General features: G+C 38.1%; 1 protein-coding gene across 1 annotated transcript; it reads left to right on the top strand.

Annotated features, from left to right (window-relative positions):
• The first annotated feature begins 3,848 nt into the window (after positions 1-3,848).
• On the top strand, positions 3,849-18,570 carry EIF4E (eukaryotic translation initiation factor 4E). Its single transcript, XM_009697250.1, has 7 exons — positions 3,849-3,866; positions 6,541-6,647; positions 8,825-8,920; positions 10,971-11,034; positions 12,971-13,084; positions 15,680-15,819; positions 17,831-18,570. The coding sequence occupies exons 1-7, from the start codon at positions 3,849-3,851 to the stop codon at positions 17,943-17,945; spliced, it is 654 nt and encodes a 217-aa protein (XP_009695552.1). The 3' UTR covers positions 17,946-18,570.
• The last annotated feature ends 3,554 nt before the right edge of the window (positions 18,571-22,124 follow it).

Raw genomic sequence — 22,124 nt, 5'->3', positions numbered from 1 at the left:
TTTAAGATTCATGAGTGAAAGTTCAGTTAGGTGTAGTTTGAAAAATGCTTGTTTAAACAGCTAATCATCAACAGGTAGGACTCCAAACTTTCATTAAACGAAATGGCATTATCTCCAGGGGTTACAAACATGGTGGTGTAGGGCCTTGAAATTCTGGAAAGTTCAAAATAGCTCCTAAAATTCAAAGTAGGCTGAAAGTTATTTTTTTTTACATGCTGTCAATAATACAAATTAAGCGCAGACCATGTTCAACTTTAGACTTACTCTTAGTACTAGGTATTTCTGCTGTGACATAGTCGATGACCTGCTATGGTTGAAATCAGTATAGTATTCAGTTGTAGTATTGTGAACACAGTTGCTTACTCATTACATTTTTCTGAAATGATACAGGATAAGTGTATCTTGCATGCTGTTTAATAATTGAGAATGGCTATTGTAAACTTTCAAATTGTAAGTTACATTTGTGACTGAACACAAAGCTTCCTGTAAGAGGAAGATGATGTTGGACAACCTACAAATTTTGTGAGATAAACATTTTTCCGAAAGCAATTTTTGAAAAATTGTGTTTCACACAGCATATAAAATGTCAAGCTTGTTTCAAGGTAATACATAAAAATAGCACACGAGACTGAGTTGTGTTTCATTTACTGCTACGACCTGCAGGTGTGGAGGTACATGGGAAATTTTGATGAGAAAATATGACCCTTTTGACAGCTTTGTAAAGATCAGTGTGAATTTTGAAGGGGTGGAGGGGAGTATCAAATGAGGGGTGTTGATAGAAAACCTGCATTGTGAAAGAGAAACGCAGATTTTGAAGGTGAATTAATGTGACCCTTTCCTCAAACAAATTTGTCTTTTGCTTTTGAAATATTCCAAAGTCAAGGTTAAACATAAGTTTAGAGACTATTTTTAACCTAGAAACTTAAAGCAGTCACTCATTTCTTAAAGGCCCAAAACCTATTCCTCTTTAAAATGTTCATGTTATGAAGGTACTAAGTATGTGATCTACAGATTTATGTGTGCTGTGTAACCCAAGTGTTCTGTTAGCTGCCTGAAAGTGGCAGTTGTCCTTGGTTCTTATATAGAGGATGTAAGGCAGAAAAATTTTAACTGTTTAAAAATCTTTTTGTTCTAAATGTGCAGAGCAGTTGTTTAAATGAATAATCTTTTAAATAGTGGTCAGTTTTTCTCATGTTCAGTGCTGTTTATTAAAGTAGCTTGTGTGTGTTAAATGCTTGACAATAATTGGGCATACCAGTAGTATATTCAGTACTTTATCCTTTTGGTTGAAGACTGGCCTCTTGAGCATCTATACATGATACAATTTTGTTTTAAATTCTTGGATATGTCTTAATTTTTCAGCTGATACAAAATTTGATGCTTGGTTGTACGGGTCGCTTGGTATACTCACAGTAATTTGCAGTGCTTTTGTGCCTGTTGTGTAGAAGTGTGCGGGGAGGTTAGAAGTGTTTTGTCCCTTGAGTCATCGGAACTGTTCTTCTCGCCAGTTTTGGGAAGTTTTTGTTTTCTTGTCCGAGTGCCCTAGAACTAGCAGAATGCTGGATGTGGGAAGTCATCTTATCCCATGGGTATATTTCATGTTCCAGTAGCAGAGGCAGCAGCAGAGCGCTGGCTGGGGTGAGAAGTGGTAGCACAAGGGCAGCCTGCTGAGGCGGCGAGAAAAAAAAAAAGCACAAAGATGCTGAGGTGTTTTGATATACCCTGTAACTTGTTTGCTAATTCTAGTCATAAAGTTGTGAGTTAAATGCTGAAAATCTGATGGGTACTTTCAAGCATACATAACGCATTTTTCAGAAGTCAAAAGGGCTGTAAATATTCTTTGCATCTTGTAAAATTTGAGATTAGATTTCCTAAAAAAAATGCAAACCAGTGTGCCCCTCTGACCCTGGAGGAAGCGTGTGACTCTTCTACTTCAGTCTTTTGTTCCTGTCCTCCTCCACATGTGTTGCACTGTTCTAATTTGGTGGGGTGTCACCCAGTTAAAATCGTGTTGCATGTTTGTTCCAAGAGTGAATGCCTTTCCAAAAATCCATTGTGCCCTAAGTAATAATGTATGCAGTTAGGATAGTTGCTCCGTATTAGGCCTTGTTATTTCATGCCTAGAAAATATTTCTCTGTCCTGGTGTCTGGAAAGCTATTTAACACTGTTTAATTGGTAACAGGTGGCTATTGGTACCTCTCTTCCAGTTGGTATTACACAGATTACATATGATTTTTACCCCTCTATAGTCACTCCTCAGAGTTGCATATCACATCATCACTTGCTTTGTTTTCTTACAGCCAACATTACTTGCTTGTCCTTTTTTTGTCCAGAATATTTTCAAATAAATAGCTCTTGATTTTGTGCCTTGTGAATTGTTGATAGTAGCAGATAGTTGACATGCTTTTTCCCTAGACATCTGATAACTGAAACATGCAGTTTTCTCATTTTGTTGGAAACCCTCAAATGTAACTTATTTTGGTTTAATGGAAAACAACTTTGAAAGCCTCTTCCACTAATTACTTGTTTTAACCTTCATCAAAAATGCATAGTAGTGCTAGCTTATGTCCTTTTGGGACATAAATGTTGTGCTCTGTCAACTGGACTTCCTAAACAACTTCTGTAGACAATTGGATGACATGAATGTGGTCTGGGCAGCACCTGAAAACATTGGGTGAAACCTAGCCAAGCTAGTTGTTCTCTTCAATAGACAAACCTGATTACGCAGTTTTTACTGTAAGTGCTGTTTGTTTCCTGTCCTGGTGCCATGCACACCTGCCTCTGGTATGTTGGTCATTAGGTGCTGTGGAGAAAGAATAAATAATGCCAATTAAATCTGCCAGTGTCAGAATCCCAGTAACGTGCGGATATACGCAGTCATTAAATGCTGAGTAGGCAAATGTATCATGGACTAATGCAAGCTGATTCCTACATCAAAAACCATGTGGCTAGTGAGTAAATGTCACTTTTAATTACGTGCTGTCTTGTGTATGAGGAGTAGGATTGGCCACATGAGGCTTTCCAGTTTATCTGGTAATACTACCCTATTTTGTTACATCTATTTTAAAGACATCAAACCCAGTGGTGGCGTAGTTTAATAGTAGATGCAAAGTCAATTTTAGGTTAAAGAATGCATTAGTTATGAGCAGTAGTAAAGTATTATGAAGGATTTTAAATTTAGTAGTCCAGAAACTGCTGGTGGAGACAGTCTGACTTTAGTCAGTTAATGGTATAGCAGTTGCAAGATTTTGAGGCGTGAACTGGTAAAATGCAGACAATATAACTTTTAATTCATGTTGTATTTGTAGAATCTTTTAAAAACTGCATGCTTGTGGTTTGGAGTAGAATTTCAGTAGCTGGAAAGAGGTTGGATCTAAGAAATGGACTTTGAAAGCCAATTAATACTTTGTATTTGACTAATAAAAAAGAGTGCTTTGGTATAGAAATACTTCAGATTGGTGGTCAGAATAGTGAGATAAGGGTAAGAAGAAAGGAAATGGGAGCCGATATGATTAACCAGCCAAAAATGAAAATTATCTTTTTTTTTTCCTGTTTTCCACGATGACAGTGGGAAATAAAAGGTAGTGAATACAGACTGCTTTAGGCTTCTGTCTGAGACCATCCAGAAAACTCTTTTGTGATAATAAGCTCTGCTTCTAACTTTACACCTTTTTCCAGGTTTATTCTGGTGTGTACAGCTGTACTTGTCCTTGATGGGCAGGTTGGTGCTGGGGCAAAAAAAAAAAAAAAATCTCTTCTGGCTGGTTTAGTTTTTGAGGGGAATGGTGTAATCCTGGGTCAAGATCATAGTTAGCCAGGCCTTGGAGGTGAGTTTGTCCTGAGTCAGATGTCTTCCATTTGTCCAGCAATGGACTTTCACGGGGTTATGTGAAGGGTGACCATCAGTATACTGGGCAGGTATCGAGGCTCATTACATTTTTGTTCTTAACTGTCTGGAGGTGCTACCTTAATCTTTTCTGATGTTGTCTTGTATTATAAGTTACGAAGTGGCATAGCCCTGCATGTGCTCGATAGTTTTGTATTGATTCTTCCCGTTGACATAGTTGTTATACTTCTGGAAGACTGACCAGGGACACTTTTAGGATTAGCTCTTTGTATATTGAAAGCTATTTGCTGAGCAGACATGTATGAGATTCGTAACTGAGAATATTTTTGGAGGATACTCTGCATTTGTCAAGAGTGAGTCTATTTGATGTAAAAATCTTTAGTGTAGTGACATTTGTAAATCAATGGTAAATATATCACAACTGCAGAGTACTGTGAGTGAAAGCAAACTTTACCACAAAACCTAGTGCTTAGTTTAATTCCAAAATATCAACAAGATTTTTCTTGTATGCTCATTGTATTTGCACATGTAGTATTTCTAACTCTTCTAGTTAGAAACCTCTGAAGGGGCAACATTTAAATTGTAGTTGCCTATACTCGGCTTTCTGTAGTATAATACAAACAATAACTTGGAGGAGGACGTATTGAAATGCTGCTTTGAGATATTTTACAGCCTTTGTGCAATGACCATCTTAATTTGTTCTGTGGGGTTCTTGTCTGTGATTAAAGGGAAAGATGTGTAGTTGGTACCATCACCTTAAAAATAAATGGGACTAACACTAGAAATTTTATTCCAGATAGAATTTGAAGCACTTACTAAGCTTTTTGAGGATCTGTTTAGCTTTTTATAGTATTAGACTGAAGGAGATGTGACAGATGGTTCAACACTCTGCTGCTGTGGGTTTGTCAGGGATGTTCCCCATTAGGGAATCTTCAGAAAACATGTAGTTTTATGAAGAGGCAGGAAATTGTGCTACCTGCCCCTTGTACTGTGTAAACCAAAGCAGTCACCTCGTTGTCACTGCCCCGTTAGACCTTCGCATTTCAGTCTTTTCACTGTGAATGTGGGAGCAAGTATATGAAAGCATTCTTAAATGTGATGTAAACTAGCTTTTGAACTGAGATTTTTTCCTAGGTGAGTTGTTAAACTAAAGCGTACTTAATTATTTTCAAGCATAAATGTGTAACTGCTCTGAAGTAAAACATAATATCATGCTTAATAATGCTAAATATATTCCTAATGAAAAGAAAATCCCTATTAAGACAGATCTTAGGTGTTACCAGAAGAGTGTGCCAGCTGGGACTCTGAAGGTTAAATAGCGTCTGTTTATGTTATCACTTCAAATCCATTCCACTTTTCCACAGCTTTGGTGATGCTAAACTGAGTAAGGTGGAAGTCTGGAGTAAACCATGCCATTAATGAGATGGTTTACCATTACTTAATCCACTGCTACATTGCTTTTTTTCTCTTAAGACCACAAAGTTTAAGTTAATTTTTAAGTACTACTTCTGTATTGCTGCATTTAGGAATGTCTAAGGTCTTTGGGTCTGCTGTAGTTAGTATTTGTTTATATTGCTGAAGTTGTTTTTCTTTCATGGGGTCAGCTGTAGAGGCATTTTTGTGTTAGCTTTAGGGAATGAGCTATAGCCCTCGCTCCTTGTCTCTGTCATATTCTAGCATGGATTGCAGATTAGGGAGAGATGGTGGTAACTGGCGGGGACGCTTGGCGTCACAATAAAGCTTTGTGCTCCCTGGTTTGAAGGAATGGCATTAAAATTTCAAACCTGACACAGTGGCTTCTCCTACTGACTGACAAGCTTGAGGGGGTTTGCATGCAAAGGGAATATATTATTTCACTTCTTTGTGTTAAAAGTATATTCTTTGTGTTAAAAGTATATTCTTTGTGTTAAAAGTATATTCTTTGTGTTAAAAGTATATTCTTTGTGTTAAAAGTATATTCTTTGTGTTAAAAGTATATTTGGCATCTCTAGCGCTGTCTAAGAGATTTGAAAAAATAATACTTGGAATCAGTCTAATCTGTGGTAAGCATGTGTAATTACATTTATTTCAGTTTGAAATCTGAGAACTGGTATGTGTTTCAATTCTGCCGTTTGGTGCCTGAAGCTTTACTAGTAGTGATGTTGCAAATACAAAGATAACTACTTACTGGTTTGGTTTCTAGCTTCTTGTAATAGCTGATTTCAGACCTGAGAATTGTAGGCATGTCTCCTACTTGTAATAACAGATTTTTTCTAAATCAACTGCCTGTACATCTGTTTCCAGTGATGCTTTGTCAGAAACTGAGAAATAATTTTATTTCTGAAATTATTATTCTGGAAATTAATTTTTTGATGTGCATATTCTAGATAAGTGTATTGTGTATTTCTGAAGTAGCTCCCAGAACTGTTTCGAAATAAATGTCAAGTAAACCATTCTGGAAACAGATGACACAGGAAGCAAATCGCTGTACAGCAGAATGTGAATTCCTGCAGTTAGTCTTTGTTGTAGGACCTGTTCAGCTGTTGAGGAATAAAGGGATCCAGACTGTGCTTCCATGATGTGGTTTGGGCCCTCAATCCAAGATGAATGAGGGGAACTCTTAACTTCAGCCATCTTAAAGTTATTTCAAAGAACTAAATTACTTCAATAAAAATTGAAAAGGAACGTATTAATAACTCATTTCTTCAAACAGGAAACCACTCCCAACCCTCAGCCTTCAGAAGAGGAGAAAACCGAGCCAGCACCTAGTCAGGAGGTTGCCAACCCTGAACAGTATATTAAGCATCCACTACAAAACAGGTAAATAGTACACAAGCACGGTAGTAATTTTGCCAAGGATACAAGAATGCCTGTGGCTTTACAGCTCTCTAGTTTACTTTATATTTTCTAGCAGTATTTTGAGAGTTCTCATTTTTTTAAGATTTTTTGCAGTGAGGTTGCAGAGGAAATAGAATCTGGTCCTGTTGTAATTTAGAACCTTTTCACACAGTGTTGTTACAGAAGCTGAAAATCTTTGCAAATTTTCATAATGCAGCCAGGTAATTGGAAAGAGCATGGCTTTGCTTTTAGTTGGAGGCAAGCAGAGCTTTTGTTGCTTTTGTCTGGTGTGTTTTAAGAGACTGACACCGAGGTCAAGTTGCTGCCAAGCAGAACTGAAAAACCTTCCATTTTGCCTTATACTTCGGGCAGTTAAGGTGCCAGTGGTAAAGACTTCTCATTTCTTATCAGTCCTTCATATCTTGCCTTTTTTTTCTCCTGTTAGGAACTGACAGTAGTAGAAGCTGTGTTAATCAGCCGAAGAGCTTATTAGACTTGATCATATGAGTGGTTGGTGTCTACAGTAATATTGGTCCCGTTATCTGCGGGAAGCACAGGAGAAGAAACCCTGTAAAGTGCAAATGCGCATGTTTGTACCAATGTGTCACTAAGAGGAAAAAACTGTAGGGCACTTAAATTTTCTTCTTTAACAAGAAAAACATGGAGCAGTAGTTAAAAGAATAGTTAAGAAAAAGTTATCAAAAAAAATCAAAGCGCTCTTACTAAATTGTGTCTTCAGTGTGCAAAACCGGGTATGTTTTAAAAGCTTTAAAAGGTACTACTCGGCTTTTTACTGAGCTATAGAGACAATGAGGACTTTACCGAGAAGCTTGGTACTTGAAAACGTTGACTTGACCTACCTTTCTGCAGTAAAGATATTGCAAGCTTACAGGTTGAGTCCCTTTAAATGTACACAAAAGTTACTCCACCAGCATACATATACTTCAAAAAGAGCGGCCAGGACGTCATTTTCCGTAAATAAGCTGAAGAGCTGATGTGGAGTGCTCAGTACTTAATGTTGGTAGGTAGGTGCTGCCCCAAAGCGAACCTTTTACCGAGTGGCACCTTACACTTTTCAAGTTTTGAACAAGTGTGGAAAACCACTCTGCACTGTAGTGCTATGCTATGTGCATCCCATTTTCCCTTGTCTTTCTCTCAGCTTCCATCCTTCCTCTTTTTCCTCTAAACACTTTGTTTAAATTGGTGCTGACACTCCTTTACAAGTGGTAGCGGGGCTATTATTGGAAAATAGTAAACTTTTAAAACAAGGTTTGAAATGTCAGGAAAGGTCTCAAAGCAATGGATTGACACCTGGCAACTTAAAGTACTCCGCTGTGAGAAGATAAAAATATTCTAGTGCTAACCTGAGTGGTTTCAACACTGCTGAAACTATCACAATAAAAAATAAGCCTGTTTTGTTAAATGCCTCATCCGGCATTTTCAGTGATGGTATTTTGATCCAGAAAGAGCATCTCGGTGTGAAAGGTTCGATTTGTGTGTTGAGAGTTCTACTCGGCGGAGATGATGAAGCAAATTGGATGGAAAATTTTTCATTTAGTCTTGTGTCTCTATATGCAGATTTTAAAACTTGAAACAGTTGAAGTTGTGGGGGTTTTAAGATTATTGCCATTACTAAACTTAATGTATCTTCCTCTTTAAAATTTATGTTCTCCTAGTATGTGAGTGCTTGGGAAACTTTTGTGTCATGTAAAGCTTTGGAGTGATATAATTAGCTTTTGTAACCTTTACAGGGAAAGTACTGGAAAGGGAGCTGTGCTCCTTGTTTGAATAGTTGGTGTTGTTTTAGACCATAATCAGTTATTTGCAGTAGGGGATTGCAGTTTAGCAGTGGCAGCAAGGAGAAATGTCTGAGGCTTAGAGGTTGAGAGTCTTAGAAATGTTCCAAAAATATTTAGCATATTTACCTAAACGGATTGATCACATCTGTCATGAGTCATGTAATGGGAACACAAATATTGTTGATCTGCAAAGCATTGTATTTGAAACTGAGTTTCATGTCACTTATTGATGAAAACTGCCTTCCATGCTGATAGTATCTTAAGTTTTGCAATTAGTTTGGATATAAGAATACACATAATGAATTATTTCAAATATACTTTAATTTCTAGATGCTATTATTTTATTTTGTTTTCCTTTAGATGGGCACTCTGGTTTTTTAAAAATGACAAGAGCAAAACTTGGCAAGCAAATCTTCGTCTTATCTCAAAGTTTGATACTGTTGAAGATTTTTGGGCGTAAGTAAAGATTTTTCAGTCTGCATAATAATCCTGGCATATGTTGGCAAAGCTTATTTAAAAGTCAAAAAACCAAAGTATTCTAACTGCAGCTTCTTGGATGTAATCTGAAATGTTTGCAAAATTGAAGGTGAGGTCTAGCCCATTTTTCAGAATGTGGTAGAATGTAACCTTTGAAGAAAATGAGATTAGAAAAGTTCTTCGTACTTGAAATGCTCATTGTCTTGCTGTTAACACTGCAACACTGCTTATATTCGTCTGTACATGACATACATGTAGAAAATTGTATTTGTGCAGTAGCTATCTCATAGTTACACAAATTTGTAAATTCTTGTAGCCAACTGGTTGTGACTTCCTCGGCCCTAAATTTTGCAAGTTGATTAAATTCTCAGACAGTTCGCTCACTTCAGGTGTTCAAGAGTGCCTGAATCTGGAGCGTAGCACTTGGGAGATTGATGCAAATTAATGACATCCTTGAAAGAAGCTCATTAGAGGTTACAGAAGAAACTACCTTCTAAATAGAAGGTCTGCAAAAGCAGTTAGGCTCAAACAGCAATAACAAAGCCTTTGAAGGTAGGCCTGTGTTTTCCAAACACTTGCTTCAGTCAAATTCAGGTGGCTTACTTGGAAGACTTTGCCTGCCATAATGATGAAATACAGAGAAAATGCAAGTGGCATGAAATTGAGGGTGAAAAAAATGCATTATATATTTGAACTTCCTTAGTCTTTCATACTACATTGGGTGGTAGGGTTGTTAAGGTTTTTGTTGCATACCTTCTCTGGGATGTGATCAGTAAGGGAGAGATGGTGTCTTAGTGGAATAAGACCCATCAGTGACCCATTAGCGCCAACAGGGAAGAAATAAGACACTGAAAATGTTGAACAAGTGTTTATCAGTGCAGTCATCAGAGGGAGAGGAATAGGGATTCTGTGCTTGTATCCAGCTTTCCTGTTCCTGCTGTGGGGGTGAGTAATGGTTGAGTGCACTGTCATTTGCAGTCTTGGGGTATGTGATGGGCAGCTAAATGTTTTGAAGCTCACTAATAAAGTTGGTCAAGGTTAAGTTTTTGGGCTCCTATAACCAAGGTAGTCTGGGTAATTAAAAGTGCTCAATCTAGATGTCTACAGTGAAAGTATAAAATCACTCACAAGCAATTGAGAAGTTACGCCCCCGCTGTGGTCAGAGTGGGAGATAGGTGTGGTCTTCTGGGGAGAAAATATCCAGGTTAAGGTAAACTTAAAGGAGGGAAGCTGGTAAATCGAACTGGCTTTGTAAATTTCTGTGCCTGATTGCTAGAACATCACAGTAACTCATTTCTTTTTTGGTGCTGGACCATGCCTGAATGTTACTTGGTCTTGGACTACAGATTACTGTGATATGTACAGGCCTTGTTCTGAAGTCTGACCTTAACAGTGCAGGGGAAAAAAAAACATCTATCTTCTTGCTAGAGGAGGAGACAGTATGTACTCCTTTGATTTTTTTTTTCCTTTTTGCTCTGAATTGCATAGCTGTAAACTTAATTCCGAGTATATATTTTATATTTTTTTTCAGTCAAGTATTCTTGTCTTTTGAGTCCTTATTTCTATTTGATTTGGGGATGAAGGCTGTAGGCCTTAGAGTATTGTATTAAATAGCAAATTTGAAATTTCTGCTAAAACCTCTCTCTGCAGAGAGATGCCTTAAAAATATAAACAATTATCCTTATTCCATGTATGTATATGTACAGAATATACATGCACACAGAACTTGTTGCCATGCAAGTTCAATGAGTTACGTTTCTAATAACTTTGAGAACTAGGTTTAAAAGAAGCATTGGTATAGGCGCCCAGCAGGCGTTCATAAACCAGTTTCCATTCTACAGCTTTAAGCCCAGAACATCTTAAAGCTTTTATACTGCTGAAAAATAATTAAGAAATAGGGTTGCTTCTGAAATAACTTGAATGCTTTTTAATTTTTGTATTTTGTTCAGTCATATATCTTAAATTCATTAAGAATTTTGTACCTTAAAATAATGCTTAGTTTTTAATCCTACTTTTTTCCCTCCAATAGTTTATACAACCATATCCAGCTCTCTAGTAATTTAATGCCTGGTTGTGACTACTCGCTCTTTAAGGTATGCTTGCTAACCTTTTTTTCTTCAGTTATGGATGTTGATGGATGATTTCCTGACTAAGCAAGACGCTGTTCAAATATTTCACTTCAGATATTTATGAACATGGTTGGGAGTGTCCTAAATGTGTTAATTTTTTTAGGAAGTATCAAACACGTGCCCTCTGAAAATCAGGCTGTCACTAGTTCTGAAAATGCAAGTACTTTAACACACCTCACATACAGTACCTTTTAATCTCTTATGATGTTTTCTTCGTTCTGTTTGAGATGTTTGTGCGAATAATTAAGTCTCAATTTTTATAATAGGAAAGATTTTCCATCTCTGTCATTTGGTATGACATGAAGTGAGTTAAAATGTCCAAGTTCTGTGGGAGGCCGCAGTGTTCTCCCGTATTCTTTGTGAGTGCTACCAGCCAGATGCGCGATGCTCTTAGAATTAATTTTTACACCACCAGTTAAATGCCGTATTACTTATGTATGAAATGGAAAATTGAACCCAGCACTGATGCTTAAAGTATGCTGAGGAAGTGTTCAAACTAGCGAACAGGAGATGCTGATGAGAAAGTGTATGTGAAATCCTTCCTCGGCTGGAGCGGAGATCTGAACTGGAGTGCTAAGTTAAATCCTAACCGCTCTGAAGTGCTTCTAACATACAACTTCTTTCTGGATTCAAATACCTAAATAATCCCCTAAGTACTATTGCCTGGTTCCTCCTTTGCTTAAAAAACGTAACTGCTGGCTGGGACTCCTCAGTAGGCTGTGGACATCGTTTGTAAACCCCAGCAGCTTTAGGTAGTGAAAAGGTGGTGATGCTTGGATTTGGGCAAGTAACGATATTTTAGGTGACTGAGAAACCTTACTAGTGAATTTTAAGAAACTGTAGGCCATTCAAAGGTTAGGGTATCTATGGATCATGCTTTTTGCATGAATCCTGAATTTGTGTTTTAAGTATGTGTATCTCTTCTGTGTTTGCTTATCATCAAGCAGCATTAATTTAATTATTTAAATGCGTGGAACAGGTAAAGAATTGGCAACTGTTGCAGGCTTCTGAGCAATCTCTTGCTATTGCCCTTCAATCGTGACCTCCTAAGAGTGCCTCTTAAAGGCGATGAAGTAGTTTGAGCTCTGCAGCTGCTAGTGAGGGTGTTAAATTTAAAGTGAGCTGACACTACTCCATCCTGTATGTTGAACACCTAATTAGTTTTCAGCCAAAGTTCTGTAGTGTGACTCTCTTAATAGACAGTTCTTAACAGAATTTCTCTGTCTAGACAGTTACCTGCTTTTTTTAAATGACTGACTCTTCTGAAGTGCAGTGTAGCTGGTGGGTATGGGAGTGGCAGCTGCTTTGCTGAATCAGCACATCCAGAGTCATTTAATTCAGTGCAGGGCCATTGGTAAAGCATGAATCAGAATGCAACTTGCTTCTAAATCGTGTCTCTTTTTTTTGTGGCCCTGACAATTAAAACCCTCTTATTCACACCTTGTGCATGCAGGAAGTCACTGAGAGGGACTGCCAGGGGTGTCTGTTTCAGTGGAGTAATGTTTATGCATAAGCCAAGCACTTGGCCAGTCTTGCTCTGAGTCCAAGAGTTAAAATAAGGACTCCAGAATGTAGCTGCTAGCTTTACCTGGTTTCGTACAGGGCAAAGTGGATAGTTGACTTTGCTTGTTCCCACGGGGATTTTTATGTAATGTTGTGTAGCCAGGACTTTGCCTGGGCTGTGATTCTTCTGTAGAAATAAAAATTCATTAGAGAAAGTGCACTTGTTAAGCTGTTTTGGAACTTTGGTATTCGTGTGGGACAGTATTTCTGGACAGGTATGTAGCTTAAACTATATACTCTTTTCTTAAGTTGCTGTTTCAGTTATCACTAGCCTTTTGGTTGTTCTTTAGGAAAAATACAAGTCAAGTCTGATTTAATTTCTGGCTGTTCTTTACAGGATGGGATTGAACCCATGTGGGAAGATGAAAAAAACAAGCGAGGAGGACGATGGCTAATTACACTAAACAAACAGCAAAGACGAAGTGACCTTGATCGCTTCTGGCTAGAGACAGTAAGCACTATGGCCTTTCAAGTTGCAACCGAAGAATCTTGCATTTGTATTTAATATTTTAACTGGTTTGTTCTTTGTGTGCTACACTAGACTTCTCACTTCCTGGCAGCACAGTGTCTTGTAAGTTTTTATTGACAGGCTTTATTTGAAACATGATTTTTCAATAGTCATGCTCAATGCAGTTGTATTCTGTTGAATACTTTCTTATAATGGGCAGCAGCAGAGAGAATTCTACAGGGCAGATTAACCTTTTCCTGTGGAATGTACAGAATAGCTGTTGAGCTACTGGGAAAATAATACTTTGTCTCGAATGTAACTCCCAAATTTAACTGCTTAAATGTCAGTGTTTTACAAACACTCTTACAAGTGAATAGTTTTCAGGTTTTGATCTTGCTAAAACAAGAGAGCTTCAGATTTATTTTTGCTCTTTCTGTAGTTATCTTAACACTAGGATAGACAAGTAGTAGCACAATCTTCCACTATGTACACTATAAAAATACTTTTTTCCATTGCTGTAATCTCTTTGGAATAGGTATTTTGAATGGTAAATATACTTCTAGAGTTTGTGGGTTGCAATAAATGTGTTGTAGAAAAGGATACAACTGTACTGTCTAGGAACTGACTTGGCCTAAAACAGTCTAATGTGAACTGGGCTTTATGGGCATGGATTGCAGACAGAGCAATGCAAAGCAATTTTATCAAATCTCTTGATCTTTTTCCCTGTTTGTGTGGCAGGCAAGAAGTATTGCACCCCTTTGAAAGGGAGGAATGGCCTTCAGGATCAAAGCAGAGGGGTCCAAAAGACCCGAGCTAACAGGGTCTTTCTAGTGAGTGTAGTAGTGATTTGAAGAAGGGATTGTGAGCATTATACTCCTAGGCAGTACGACCGCACATGAGTAAATGAACATCTTGCTGTGTGCATTTGGCCTCTCCACCTAAATGCCTACATGAGCCCTTCTGATTCTTAATAGCCATTAGGTATGGATTGGAAACATGTCGGTAGTCTATGTAGACTTCAGGCTAGAGGGCTCTGCGTTTTGTTTAGCAGCAAGCAATGGCACAGAGCCCAAATACCCAGCTGACTGGGATATGTGTTCTGAAACAGCCCTGTCGCTTCTAATTTCAGTAATTATTTGTAACCAACTTTCTCCAATAAAAATCAAAGCCACTTTGATGTGGCTTTAGCACTCTCCTTTGGAACAAATTTTTATTATAATCTAATGATCTTTACCATTCTTAACTGTAGACTAAACTTCATCTGAGTAGTCTTTTTTTTCCCTATTGTGCAGGATTCATGAAGAATGTACTTGACTATAGTGTTTGAGTATGGTAGTCATCTTTGCTTGTGTATGTACTAAGGCTGTTGATCAATATTTTTAATGTTTGTGTGTGGTTTAAACTTAAACATTTATGGCTTTCATTACTTGGTGAATGTGTGCAGCCTGCAATTGGGTGTAACATTTGAAGTACGTGTAGTTAAACCTGATTTATTCAGTAGCACACTTTGTCCTTTTTGTATTTCCTTGATGAAGTCAGCCCTTGCAGCTCTCATGGGTACTGAAAGACCTGCTTTGTTCAAAAAGTTGAAAGTATGTTGAATTTCCAAATGTTATAAGTGATTCTGGAAAATTAATGTAATGGCAGTGTATTTCACGTACTGCATGAGTGAAGTAAACAAGCGTCCGTTTGGAGATCAGTCCTTCAGTGTGCAGAAGGATTTTTAATTCCGCATGGACTAGATGAATCTGTCTTAACCACGAGATTCTCAATTTTGAATGTCTGAAAATTGCTTGGTTTACAAGTTGGAAGTTCAAGATTGTAAATATCCCTTTCAGCATTAGCATGTTGTACAGGGACGTGACCTAACTCAGTCTGATGTTCCCGAAGTGCACCGCCTTTGCCAATTCCAAGCGTCACCGCTAGAAATGCGTGGGGCAAGAATCTTGTGTTACTTGTACACTTGCATTGTTGCACTTGCATTACACACTGTTTAGGGTGATTGATTCCCACTTTAGAGTCTGTGGGGACTCTGAAGCTTTCTGTCGATAGGAAGTAACACTTCATTAGATAGCGCTTTTCATTTAAGTTGCAGTCTGATGTGCCTCTGGATTGACATACACTTCAGAACTGAAGTTGGACCTTACGTAGCTGACATATTGCCCAAATAGTTCTTCACAGGTTCTTCCTAGATAGTGAATGTAAACATTTAAAATTTCAAATTTGTCTACCTGTGTTAGATGTACTTTAGAAAGAAGAATAAATTCCTGTAATTCTTACCTGGTTTTGGATTAGGAGGATGCGGTGGGAGGCAACACTATGTCAGAACTTGCAGCTGCTGAGACAGGAGGAGAGGTGGAAAACTCAAAATAGGAGGAAGATACCCTACTACAACTGAGTTTACATTCACTTGTGACATTTGGAAGTATCTTCTTGAAGAAGATACTGCAATAAACAGAAAATGATTGCTGTGTGGCAAGTGGCTATAAGCAGTAAAATGTAGTATTCCTCAGTCCTTTGTGTACACTGACTGTTTGCCTATGGAGCAGGATTCTGACTTTGAACTGCCACTTTTAATGGTTAATCTTTGTTTTGTAGCTGCTGTGCCTTATTGGGGAGTCGTTTGATGACTACAGCGATGATGTATGTGGTGCTGTTGTTAATGTTAGAACTAAGGGTGATAAAATAGCAATATGGACAACTGAATGTGAAAACAGGGATGCTGTTACGCATATAGGGTAAGTAACGTGATTGGTGTCTTGAATATATGAAGTGTAACAACGCATTTAAAGCCAGCTAACTTGATAGAGAATGCACGTCAGGGAAATGTAGCCAGTGCAGAGCTGTATCCCAAGTTTAAGTGACTCAGTGCCAAATTATTTGTATTACTGTGTACTTTTTTGTATGGGCTTATGTTAGTACCTTCTTTGTACTGCTGTACTACCTTCGCCGTAGCTTAGAAATAATGAAGAATTGAACACAAATCTTGGCAGAAGTTTTTCATTTCACAATGAGGCATTGTAATTAATACCTGTAGATAGTGTAGATTCTGTTGCAGCATGCCAGTTTGTAAAGGTGGGTAGCCAGTAACAGAGCATTGGTAAGATTTTTCTCAGGAAAGTGATGCTTACAAATAAGAGAGGAAAAACAAAGATCACCTTATGTTTGAAAAAAGCTGGACAGTGATGTGCTGTGAAATGCTACAGATGTTTTCCTACCTTTTTGTCTCTGTTTCAGTACAAATCAAACAAAATAACGCTGAGTTTCATGGATTATTTGACATGTGATAACCATGCTGTAGTCTTCATTCCAATAAGCAACAGCAGTCATCTCAGATTATCATGAGTCTGTACGACAGAAAAATGCATATTGTGCTCTGCTATTTAGCAAGTATTGCTAAAGCTAGTGGATTCCTTATGCTGTAGTACTGATGCTTCAGAAGTCCTTGCTCTTAAATTCAGCTGTTGTAGGTCACTTAACCTCTGCAAACCAATGAGAATATTTATCTTCCTGGCTTAGTGCATCTGTCTTAGGCCAAACTTTGACTGTCAGTGGTAGCAGTTTGCTACCATTTTTTCTTTATTGGGTGGCTCTCCTGACACATTCCTCATTTGTGCCTTTAAGAATCTGGTGGGGTCTGCCTTATGCTAATAATTCTATTATACAGTCATGTTCAGACTTGGAAGGTAAGTGTTTAACAATAAACACACAGAACTGTGGTACACATCTGCTAGTAGGGGATAACCTTATATCAAACCTAGTAGGCATCAGAGAGCATTTTTAGAATGGTATTGACCATTAACTGAGGAGCTAAGATGGCTTCATTAGAGAACTGTAAAAAAGTTAAGATTTCTGCAGATTGACACAGGGACTAAGGTAAGTTGTGCTGACTACCTGCTGTCATGTTGCTATAACTCCAAAGATAATACATCAAGCTTTTATTTAACAGTTAAAATTGGGGTAAGCTGTGGTCCTGTAACCTGCTCCATTATGATTAGGGTAAGTTAAAAAAGCAAATTTATGTAGTTTTGTTAACAATCTGCAGTTGAACAGGCTTATTCTGTTTGGTCAGAGCTTGCAGCCTAGTGCTATTAGTGGCTTGCATCTCACTCACTGTATGCTAAGGAACACTGTGTGTGGAAGGTGGATACCGCTGCTTCTTTCTCTTAAGGCATAAGATCCAAGCTGATTTTTCTTAAAGCTCCTGTTGGGTAGCTGCCCATGGCCAGTACCATAGTGAATTGGGGGCATGGAGGTCTGCTTTCCATCCGTGCTTGAAGAAAATCAGCAAGTCTGTGCAGCTGAGATGCGTGTGATAAGAACTGACTGTTCCAGGGAATTGCTGTTTTATTTGGTTCAGGTAACTTTATCATCTCAGTAGTTCTGGAATAGTGGACCACGACTACTTCGTAGCTGTTTTGTTTCTAGATATGGGAGTAGAGCTTGCTGATAGTAGTGATATTCACATGAATGTGGTAGAGTCCCTGTGTTCTACGTTTATATAGGCCTGTTAATTATTTTTTGGCAAGAGCTTGTCATGGTAAGTCACTGTTCATACAGGACTATAAGCTGATTTTAGATGCAGTAAGCTAGAAAAATCTTGTTTCAAATCCTTTACTCATACAGAGAAATTGTTTCTAAATAGGCAACTGTTTTTCTTGAAGGTGTCGGCAGATCTTAAAGGCAGGTGTCCTGTTACTAGTTCCTTCCTAAGAGCTTTGATTAACCTGTTTTCTTTCTTTTCTCCAGGAGAGTATACAAGGAAAGATTAGGACTTCCTCCAAAGATAGTGATTGGTTATCAGTCCCACGCAGACACAGCTACTAAGAGCGGCTCCACCACTAAAAATAGGTTTGTTGTTTAAGAAGACACCTTCTGAGTATTCTTTCATAGGAGACTGCGTCAAGCAATCGAGATTTGGGAGCTGAACCAAAGCCTCTTCAAAAGCAGAGTGGACTACGTTTAAATTTGATTTCCATCTAAGTGTTGCTAAGATTTGTGAGAAGTCTCATTCGCCTTTGTCTTGTACTTCTGTGTTCAATTTTTTTCTATTTTGGCTGAAGTGACCATTACCAATCAGAATTTTAGTACACTTCACCCTCCGAATCCATAAATGTTTTCCTGGCCCACTCTGTAACAGCTTGGTAGAAACATTACTATTATGAAAAAAATGAAATTGTTTATCCACAGTATTCAGAAAAGAAGTTGCATTTCTGTACCTGCAGGAAATTACTCTGTTTTACATTTGCATTGTATGCAGTAACATTTTGCTGGTTTGGAAAAGAGTATGGTGCATACAGTTTTCTAGCAATTTTTTTATACAGCATCATCTTTGCTGTAACCTATGCTGATGGCTGCTAGATTAATTTATTTGTTTTCCCTATTTGATAACATTAGTGATATTTTGATTTCAGTTGTTTTTGCTCATGTAACATTTGGTGAAGAATCTGGGAATATGACAAAGGTGGAATAAACATTAATTTTGTGCATTCTTTGGTAATTTTTTGGTTTTTTGTAACATCAAAGCTTTGCTACAAATTTCTGCATTTCAGTCAAATCAGTGATCTGTTTGTGTGATTTCCTAAACATAATTGTGGATTTTTTTAATGTAACACCATAATTTACATTCCTTACTAGAAATAGTATGTCTGGTTTTGTATCTTATGCTGTATTTTAACACTTTGTATTACTCTAGGTTATTTTGCTTTGGTTAAAATGGCTCAAGTAGAAAAGCGGTCCCATTCATATTAAGACAGTGTACAAAACTGTAAATAAAAATGTGTACAGTGAATTGTCTTTTAGACAACTAGATTTGTCCTTTTATTTCTCCATCTATACAGCAAGTATTTGTACCTCTTGTGACAAGGCAGTCTCTACTGTGGCTTCTATTGTAGTGTCTTCCAAGAAAGATAAAGTCTGGAGCTATAGTCTGTTGAAACTTTATTAATAAATCTATTAGATAGCACCCTAAATCAAAGTGAAATTACATTGATGTGGTTACTGTTTTTTCTTAGTGGTTGGTCTAATTGATTGCATTGTTTCTCTTTTGACTTTGGTTTATGCCAACCAAGAAATTCAAGGGTACATAGGAAGCCATCTAGTTTCAGGTAGGAGCTACACTAAAAGCGCTTGAGTGAGTGATTCTACTTTAAGTTTATAATTTCTATATGAAGTATAAGTAAAGCACACTAGAGACATGGCTACAAAATAAAAGTATATGAGGATCTAGATAGTCTGCTATTATGTATGTCTTAGAATGAAATGAAACTTTCATTGGCTTGGAAGTTGCCGTGGGAGCTGTAAGTTTGCTTGACTTGCGGGATTGGGGGAGAATTTTGGAGGCCATTGAGTTAACTTGTTTTGAGCACAATGCCAGAGGCTTTTTCTTTCCACTCTTTGAAAGCGGAGCAGGCAGCAAAATCAATGCTTTATTGCTGATTTCTTAAGTGTGTGATGTACTTTAAGATCTTGCCAGGGCTATGTAGCCTTTCTTCACTTAAAGGCAGATGCTTACTGGGGTTTTGATCTTTGTGCTAACTCCTTAAAGCAAGTTTGGTTGCTGTGGCAGTGAAGCTTCAGTAGAATCAGGCTTTTAAATCTGCCTGATACAAGGCACTGAGGTGTTTCTATGTGCCAAGATAGACTCGAACGCTTCTTGCACACTTTAGCAGAAATGTATGTTGTAAATAGTGTATCGGACTATACCAAAAAGGTATTACATTAACTTCTGGATCATCATTATGTCTGTTTAATAAAAACACTTAGAGTAGGCATCTCTGTCTAATGATACTATGCCTTCAGTACTGGTCACTAACCAGGAGAGCTGTTAGGCTGTTTGTATGCCAGTTTCTGTGGATTCTGGTGTAACTGGTTGCCTGCCCTGATTCTGCAGGCGTTGCAAAGCAAGTCGAGTTTGTTTAATAGAACCATTCATAGTAGAATATGGCAGTCCCTGCCTGTTTTCCAGCTTATGGCTTCAGCTAATCATCTTTGCAATTAAAGTCAGCTTTTTGAACTAAATTTCTCTCAACTATTTCTGTTCTATATCAGCAGTCTCAAGCTAAGTAGGGTTTATAAAGGCTTTGATACTTCTGAATAAACCAGTAACGCTTGTATGTATGGGAAGGTAAAGATGAATCAGTTTCCTGAATGGTAACATTGGATTGTCTGTGTGTGTAATCTGGGAGCGCTGGGGCAAGGCTCGCTAAAATGAGTGTAATTCAGAAACGGAGGTAGTGCTGCCCTCTTGTTGGGGTTGCCCCAACAAAGAGGGCTGTTGTGAGAAATACATAGTATTGGTTTTGTTTAATTTCACTACAAGAGTGATTGGAATATTGTTCAGGGTAGCAGAATTTTGTTCGTCAAGAGAAGTGATTGATAGGTTATTTTGGTATGGTCTCAGGTTTTTGAGCCTGAGCCTATTTAAGCAGCCAGCTGACTTGCACTGTAATGTGAAAACTTCAGGAAGGTTGATTGGAGACTCTTCACTGCTCAAATAGCAATTGCTGTAGAAGATTTGAGTGAAAATTAAATTACATACTTGCTATATCAAATATTTAATTTGGGCCTTTAGTTCATGGCTAGAAGAAGCAAGTGACCACAAACCTAGTTTTCTCCAACTTGCAAATCATTTTGTGCTGCACACTAAAGTTCTGATGATAATGGGGTGGTTTGTATTCTTATATTATGGGAGGAAGCTGAGAGCCCTCCAGTCTGCGTATTAATAAAACAGCCACAGGCTCATGAGAGGAAAAAAGCAGTAAACATTTAAATTTACGTGTCTGGCTTTGGTACAAAATACTGTCATTAAACTTCCAGGTAAATGGGTCACCGTTGTCAATGTGGTTTTAGTAAGCCTGAGAAGACTAAAGAATAAATGTCTGAAGCGTCAGATCAGCAGTGGGTTTGTATGGGACAAAACCAGCAGAGCAAAGGAGGAAAGCAGAAACTTGCTGTATTCAAAGAAGTGTGAGAATGTGCCAAAATACAGCCTGGGAAGAAGGGGTAACATGAGGAATATTTGTGAGTTAACAGGTTCTGGGTGTACTGCGAGTCTTGGGCTGTGCAATGCTTTTCCTTGTCACTGTCTGTTTGTCCTGCTGTGCTGTCGTTGTCTTGTTTCAGGCTCTCTCTAGCTCAGGAAACTTCATTTTTAATGTTACCCAAATTCTGGGAACTTGGAATAGTAGTTTTTAGCAAAGCTTGGACTGAGCTCAAAACTTCCATCCTGCCTAATGGGATCTTTTCCTACAGAAATGCTTGGGAAGAGTACTCTGGACTCCATGGGACCCTTACTAAAAGGAAAAAAACCAGTGCATTTCAGCCTAGTAAAGTGACGTGGATCTTCCCTTTGGTATATGTGACCTCTCTTGTTCCGAGAAGCTTTACTTTTGCATCTGGGCCTGATGGTTTTAAAACTAGGTTTTAAGAACATCTTGTAGTGAATACTAAACCTAATAGTTGAACTTAGTAGTTAACTAACTCCATAGAGGCTTTCAGACTGCCTAGCGCTTAACTTTTAGATGACTTTGGCCTCTTAAAAACGGCCAGGGGTTTCTGCAAAATTTTTTTTGTGAGTAGGTTTTAGTTAGGTCTTACAACAAATTTTTTAATGTAGAATTTGTGCCTTTTCATATTGGGCAAGAAACAGGCAAATGAAAACAACATCACCTGTAAGGAAATAGTTCATACCTATTTCACTCTGGGACATTTTGTAGCCGTCTATCCAAACTAGTCTTGGAGAGCCGGGGTGCAGAGTGCGTTATCGAGCAGTGTGGAACCAGTCCCAGTCCTGGGTATCGAACGCACCTGCTGGACCCCTCCATTGTCATTTCAAAGCTCCAGGAGCTGTTAAATCTTGGAAGATTTCTCCATTTTGATCTCTTTGCAGGACACTCGTCACTGTAGCTGCTTGAACAGACTTTCTGCCTTTTCGCTCTTGAAGTTTTGTATTCCACCAGAATTTGTTTTCAGGCGTTCAGCTCTGGCACTGCAGCAAAGCCCTTTAATAAGCACTTAAATTCTTTCCCCTGTGATAAAAACC

This window comes from Cariama cristata, unplaced genomic scaffold, assembly GCF_000690535.1.
Source record: "Cariama cristata isolate BGI_N322 unplaced genomic scaffold, ASM69053v1 scaffold3483, whole genome shotgun sequence".
In the NCBI taxonomy this organism is placed as follows: domain Eukaryota; kingdom Metazoa; phylum Chordata; class Aves; order Cariamiformes; family Cariamidae; genus Cariama; species Cariama cristata.
The sequence above is the reverse complement of the archived record's forward strand: the minus strand, read 5'-3'. Positions and strand labels throughout refer to the sequence as shown.

What these genes read in the sequence shown, in the direction of transcription:
- EIF4E (XM_009697250.1), top strand. An exon ending in ATCGCTTCTGGCTAGAGACA is followed by an intron (nt 13,085 to 15,679) that starts GTAAGCACTATG and finishes TTTGTTTTGTAG; the next exon opens with CTGCTGTGCCTTATTGGGGA. An exon ending in GATGCTGTTACGCATATAGG is followed by an intron (nt 15,820 to 17,830) that starts GTAAGTAACGTG and finishes TCTTTTCTCCAG; the next exon opens with GAGAGTATACAAGGAAAGAT.